The 7,500-nt window shown below is 33.9% G+C and overlaps 1 protein-coding gene across 2 annotated transcripts in view; it reads right to left on the bottom strand.

Annotated features, from left to right (window-relative positions):
- LOC125037067 (failed axon connections homolog) overlaps nt 1-3,241 on the bottom strand; it is a 3,456-nt gene extending 215 nt beyond the window's left edge. Inside the window, exons 1-5 of one of the 2 annotated variants that reach the window (XM_047630051.1) lie at nt 2,894-3,241; nt 1,971-2,103; nt 1,560-1,756; nt 656-861; nt 169-285 (exon numbers count right to left, since the gene is read on the bottom strand). In XM_047630051.1, coding sequence (XP_047486007.1) covers nt 169-285; nt 656-861; nt 1,560-1,756; nt 1,971-2,103; nt 2,894-3,030 — 790 coding nt within the window. In that variant the 5' untranslated portion in view covers nt 3,031-3,241. The remainder of the gene's footprint in view (nt 1-168; nt 286-655; nt 862-1,559; nt 1,757-1,970; nt 2,104-2,893) is intronic. The other variant, XM_047630050.1, reaches the window with a different exon arrangement.
- Nucleotides 3,242-7,500: the final 4,259 nt, after the last annotated feature.

Raw genomic sequence — 7,500 nt, 5'->3', positions numbered from 1 at the left:
TTTTTTCTCTATATATGGAATGTTGGTTATCGAAGACGTATTATAAATGATAACGAATGTTTTTTTGTTATTTCCCCTTTTACTTATATATATATATATATATATATACTGACATTTAGCGTATTAAAGATATACAGATGATGAAGTATAATGTTTCCTTTTACTTACCATTTATGACAGCATAGTATGGAGAACGACTGTAGTTATACAAAATGTTTGCTAAGAAAGCGAACATAGAACAGTCCGCTACACATGCCGTGTCACCCATCAGGAAGGGTTTGTCACCTGTAAAAGAATATCAACAGTATGTAAGAATTCATGATGATAATAGCATTAGTAATATGGATAACTAGTTAGTAATAACAGTAACATTGATTATGATGATAGCAATAATAAGAATTATTATTATTATTATTGTTATTATTATAATTATTATTATCATTATTATCATTAATTATAATTATTGATAATAATAATATTAACAATATTAATCATAATGATAATAATAATAATAGGCATACTGCTAATCATTCAGAGCACCAGATATGACAACACCGAGAGTTGTATTTGAAGGACAGATATAATTGAAAAAACGAGCTGCAGACCACGAACGCAGCATGGGCAGTATCGCTATGCACCGCCATTCATAACATACCGAGGTAGTTCGAGAGAGCCAGCAGATCTTCCTTCATCATTGCCCTGACCGCGTGGTGCGAGTGGCGACCCACGCCCTGGTGCCACAGTGCATCCCGCTGTTGCCATATGAACAGAGGGAAGAAAAGCCGTTTGTAGAAAGGTAAGCTCATTCCCTCCTTCAGGTTCCTGCCGCCGTCCTCGTTGAAACGCCACGCCCTCAAGCACCTTCGAAGATTGAAGCGAGGGTATTACTAGTAATGACAAAGTGACAGACAGGGTGAACTTACTGATATTCTTGTTAGTAACGAGGAAAAACTGATGGTTACTGCAGGAGTCAGAATGGAGGAAAGAGTTGATTAAGTTGTTAAAAGAGTTAGAAACTCAGAGCAGGGGTTCACCAAGAAAAAAGACCACTGCCCCGATGAACAAGGTCTTTTTCTCCTCCTGATTCTTAACAAAATAGCATTACTGATATGAAAAAGAAAAAGTCAGAGCCTCAAAAACCCTTAGGTCCCTTCTCCCTTTATGAGTGAGTGTCTGATAAGGTAATTTACGATTAATATCCGAAAAGAGAAACCTTTGGAAAAAAAAATAATGTATTCCTGAGTAGGAAACGATGCTATGTATAATACCTTCCGATGAACATTCTGAGTTCATTTTGCTAACATTTTTCTCCCTTAGACTAAAGGAATAGATGGCTCTGGAATTGTTTCACGGATGTCCAAAAGCACTTTTTCCAATTTTCAAAGAAATCCCATTAATTTTCTTTAGATTGCATAGTTGAGAAAACTGCAGATATTATTAAAATAGTTTCCGCCAAGCCGTAAAGACTTCCTAAATCTTTCATATATCTTCTTAATCTTACTAATGTTATCATCAGAATCATTTCAGAATCACAGAATCATGTCGAAAACCAGTCTTACCAGCAAACATGCTCGTCAATCATAATAGTAAAAGCTTTTGCAGCCGCTTTCTGTTCTGCCGTGAAGGAGTCTGTCAAATCAATGTTATACTGCCGAGATAGCCTTTCTATGATCAGATCAGAATCAGTAAGGTCCTCGCCATTGAGAGTAATCCATGGAGTTTTACCTTTCGGCCCGAATGGTTCTTCGTGGTCCACCTATAAAGCAGAGAAAACTACTTACAGATTCGGGGGTAACTAGACTATAATTCTCTCCAGTGACAGAGTGAATGCAACAGTTAAAAAATGTTATTAGCAACCTACCAATAATTAATCTATATGAGAAAAGGAAGCATGAATTTTAAAAAAATAACAATAACACCTGTATTCCTCCTGAATAAACGTTTTAATTAAATAAAAATGGAGGAAGCACCAAATGCGGTAGACCAGCAAGACGCAGAAAGGTGAGCAGCTTCAGGACAAAAGGTGACAAGCTCGGAGTGAAACGACCCGGAGAGGGACAGTGTACCACGATCACGTCCCGTCCTGCTTGCTGCCATAGGTTTCTGAAAAAAAAATGCATGTATGTTATAAATGACATGTCTTCCTACACTAGCATGTTGCTACTGTTATCATTATTACTATTTTCATAGTTATTGTTGTTTATTGCAATACTTATATTCTTGAAAAGATTGTTTGCGTTATCATTTTTTACCATGTGTGACATTCTTTGAAGTAGTATCATTTTTACTATAACTAATTATCAATCTGAATTGCAATTGATTGTTGTTGGTGGTGGTGTTCTTGCAATCATTATAATTATAACTTTCATCATTGGTAGGTTCAATATAACTATCATCATCATAGCTATTATTGTTGTTATTATCACTGTAGTGTAGTGGTTGTTAATGGTGTAGTATTATCATTGTCATTATAAATAACATTATCATAATTATCATCTTATCATTATTATTAACAATATATTTATTATTATTATAATTCATTTATATTACTATCATATTAATTATCATCATTATTAATATAATTATTTTATCATTATTATCATCATCACAATTACTTTTATTATTTTGGTTACTGCTGTTGTTATTACTACTATTGTCACATCACTTTTCATAATTAGCATTATTGTTGTTGTTACTTTTTAACATTCTCGTCGTTATCACAATAATTGTCATAATTTTCATTATTATGACTATCATAAACATATGAAGTAGCAGTGGTATTATCATTATCACTATCACTATTAACCTTATAGTATCATATATATTCCCAAATGATAATTCTAAAAATAATCTACTGAAATGCATCTCACTCCAACCACCAATTCAACACTACCTCTTCCTCTTCCTGTCGTTCAGATAAAACACTGCCAACCACAACCCTCCCGCCGCCACGGAGACCATCAGAACTGCACCGTTCATATTAGACCACCACAGCCGAACCATTTCCCACAGGAGGGCCGCGAGAGCCATTACCAAGACTTTGCCCAGGAACGGGTCCACATAGACTGTGTTTGTTGATTATCTGCCTTCGAACGACCTGACGAAACAGCGGGAAAACTATTTGCGGTTAAGAGGCACTTGGGCTGTTCAAAAGAGCAGGGGATGTTTAGGCTAAGCTGTTCAAGAGATTTTGTTGTTCTACTTGCTCAGATTCTGTAAAAATGTGCATCTGAAAACGATAAAAAAAAATAAAAAAAACATCGTAGGGCAAGACAGGTAAAGGTAATCTTTGGGGGGTAAAGTTTTGAGTGTCTTGAGATACTGAGTGATTATCAGTGATAAGGATAGTGTCTTGGAATAAATGGGGATTTTTTTAAGAATTTAGATCCCGTTTTACTTACTCATGTAGGTTTTCAGGTTTACCGTTATCTGTAACTAAACTCCAACTCCAAAGATGTTCTGCAAAGTTGTTTTATCATTTTAACATATTATTTTGGAAAGTAAAGATACCCATTGACCCTTTGATGTGACCGTGCGATACGAGATAGTGATCTTTTAAATCTTGGATAACACTCGCTCCAAGTATGATAAGAATGAGGGTAAAGATCCTGTTGGTAAAGTCAGAACTTGTTGCTGAGAGCAGATAAACTGTAATACTGAGATATTTTTTTTTCTAGATTTCATAAACATCATTCCTTAATTCCAGATGATTGCGTTCCATGAAAGAAGTAGAAGAAAATATTGGTCCCAGGTTTAGACGACTTTCAAACGAACGTGACACTCGTTTCCGAACATATAGCATTCACTCGTGTATCGAAGTTTCCCCTTTTCGTTATGATGTCGAGGGATGAGATGGCAGCGTTGAGCAATGACCTATATGCATAACAAGCAGCCTATACATCGCAGGAGTCATAACGGATCTTATTTCTCTTTGGAATTGAAATGCGAATGTTCCTTAAATAGGATTCAATATTCATATAAATATTTATATAAAAAATGAGAGTACAGATATACAGAACTTAAGAGAAGTTTAAAAACTGACAGAGTATTACCAAATTGTTGCTGCGTCTAATAAAAACATTGAAAGAATACAAAACTATTTTTGAGTTTACTCATTTGATATATTTAATAGCACTTTCGGTCTTTACTGCGTGTTGCTTTCTATTTTCTGAAAGCGAGATTATTTTTTTCTGTACTTGAATACTTGGTGCTGAGGCGAAAGAACGGTGATTTTCCCTACTGATATTGAAGTAATGAAAAAAGACGTTAACTTATAACGCTGTCAAAGATACATACATACATATGATTGAGCGCAAAATATTGCTGGTTTGCATTAGGGTCTATGGGCGTTCATTGAAGAAGTTGGTAGTAAGAAAATTATACCACTATACGTCGACATTATTTTATTTCGGAAAAATGAAGAGTGTTCCTTAAACCGCTGAGGTGGACGAAAGCCCAGAGGAAATAGGGTATATGTATATATATATATATATATATATATATATATATATATATATATATATATATACACATATATATATGTGTGTGTGTATGTGTGTGTGTGTGTGTGTGTGTGTGTGTGTGTGTGTAGGTTTATATATACATATATGTATATATATACATATATGTATATATATACATATACGTATATACATATATATATATATATATATCAATACATACGTATAGACACACATACATATAAATGTACGTATGTATATATATATATATATATATATATATATATATATATATATATATACGTAAACACACAAGGACATATACATATATATACATATATATGTGTGTGTGTGTGTGTGTGTGTACGTTTATATATACAGATATATGTATATACATATATATATTTATATATATATGTATATATACATATATATATATGTGTATATATATATTATATATTGAATGAGTGTGTCCGATGCTGTTACTAGATTATGAATAATATCTGAAAAGAGAAACTTGGGGAAAAAATAATGCATGCCTGAGTAGGAAACGGTGCTATGTATATTACGTTTCGAAGAACGTTTTTAGTTAATATTGCTAGCATTTTTCATCTTATAATAAGGGAATATATGACTGTTAAATTGCTTCACGGAATTCGGAGTGCACTTTTTCCAAACTTCAAAAAGGTTCTTCGTAATTTCCTTTATTTCATATGGCTGATATAGAGAATCGTAGATGTATTAGTAAATCCGTAAAGACTTCTTAATTATATCATATCTCTGCGTGATCATTAATCATATTACTGTTATCATCTTAGCCACATTTAAGAATCATAAATCATGTCGAAAACTAGTCCTACCAGCAAACGTCAATCACAACAGTAAAAGGCTTTGCAGTCGCTTTTTGTTCTACCGCCAAGGAGTCTGCTAAATCAATGTTATACTAGCTCTTTCATGATTAGCCCTGTACTGCATTTTTTGTGTAGCGCACAAGCGCTACGGTCCCGAGAGATGGTGCGCCCAGAAAACGACGCGTACGTTGTTTGCAAACACGGCTATGTAGAATGCCAAGGAATATTTTTCATTATGGATTCTGCCATGCGAACTTTTAAGATCAGTTAAAACTTTGTGGGTACTTCTTGGCTGGTATTTGACTACATATTCAGCTAAGCAAAGGATGTTAAATGTGAAGAAATATGAAAGCAAGATTCTTGTCTTGTAAGCCTAGCTGCTGGACTATTTATGGAAAATATGATATGTAAAGATAAATACAATGACTGCTATAAATACTAGCATAATTAAAAGCCATAGTAAATGTGTTAAAATACATTTAAAACAAAAAAAGCTCGTGTGGGTCAATGTGTACATATGAACGCCACCGTAGCGTATTCTTTGTAGCGCACAAAAGTATTTCTTGTTCTCCAACGGAACGCAAGGCAGGTAAGTATCAGTAAGGTCCTCAGCATTAAGAGTAATCAATGGAGTTTTACCTTTCAGTCCGAGCGGTTCTTTGTGGTCCATCTGTGAAGCAGCGAAAACGAATTATATATTCAGGGGTGGCTCCGTTATAATTTTGTCCTTTCATTTTATGAATACAGTTGTGAAAAAATGTGATTAGCAACCTACCAATAACTCACCTATATTAGGAAAAGAATCATGAATTAAAAACTAACAATAATACCCATATTCCTCCTGAATCATTATTATTTTTAAGAACTAAAAATGTGTTAGAAAATGGAGGACGCACCACATACAGTAGTAGGTCAGCGAGGCACAAAAAGATGAGCAGCTTCACAAACAGTATCATCGTTATATCTATTCCGAAAAAAAACAATTCCAAAAATAGATCTACTTAAATGCATCTCACTCTAATTACCAGTTCAATACAATTCAACCTCAGTCCTACGGAGACCATCGTTCCGTTAGTCAAGGACCCCCACAGCCGAACCATCTCCCACAGGAGGGCTGCGGGAAGCATAGTAGACTTCCCCCTAGGCACTGTCGTTTAAAGGTTTTGGACAAGAACCCATTCCATTCAGACTGTGCTTGTTGATTAACCGCACCACCTGATAAGCATCGTTACCACAAAACCATGATAATTAAATGATGGCGCCTAGACTTCGCATGGAGATATCTGCACCTTAGATATTAACCGTAACAACGTCAAAACTTTAGTAAAATTTTGCAAATTTATTACTTGCAATACAATTTTATGTACATTCTTTCATCACGAGATACAAGTAATTACTTATTGCTAACTCCAATCAACGCTGACAATATGGTCCCAGTGTCGCATTCGTATTAATACGTTCCAGTAATATCACGTGTGTATGTATGTGTGTGTGTCTGTGTGTATTTATGTATATTCCATTTATTTTTATTTTTCGTCTGAAGAGGAACACGTGAAGAGTTCGAACCGTCACGATTTATTTTCATTTCTTACAGTGGCTGTTTTCCTTTTCATATATATACATATATATATATATTTATTTATTTATTTATTTATTTATATTTTTGTATTTATATATTTAAGTATTTATATATATATACATGCTTTTCACAATTGTAACTGAACTATATTACTCTTGGTTTCAGAATCTTCGAGTGGAGTTAACATTCGTACACTTGATAGATGGAATCCTCACTTTCCGATCAACAATCATCAACACATGAGAATCTCATTCCTTAATGACAATTCACGAATATTAAACATTTTACAAAACTAAATAACATAAATCAAATTCGACATTTTAAAGCAAATAATGAATCACCGAATCGAATGTTACTCACTCGATATTTTTTTTATGATTGTGCAGTTCGTCGTCGGGTATATACAGTATATATATATATATATATATATATATATATATATATATATACATATATATATGTATATATATATATATATATGTGTGTGTGTGTGTGTGTGTGTGTGTGTGTGTGTTTGTTCGTGTGTGTGTTCGTGTGTGTATGTGTGTTCGTGTGTGTGTTCGTGTGTGTATGTGTGTACGTGTGTGTATGTGTATACATACATACATAC

The sequence above is a fragment of the Penaeus chinensis genome, chromosome 22 (assembly GCF_019202785.1).
Source record: "Penaeus chinensis breed Huanghai No. 1 chromosome 22, ASM1920278v2, whole genome shotgun sequence".
NCBI classification, from domain to species: Eukaryota; Metazoa; Arthropoda; class Malacostraca; order Decapoda; family Penaeidae; genus Penaeus; species Penaeus chinensis.
Note: the sequence above shows the minus strand (reverse complement) of the source record. Positions and strands in the feature narration are given on the sequence as shown.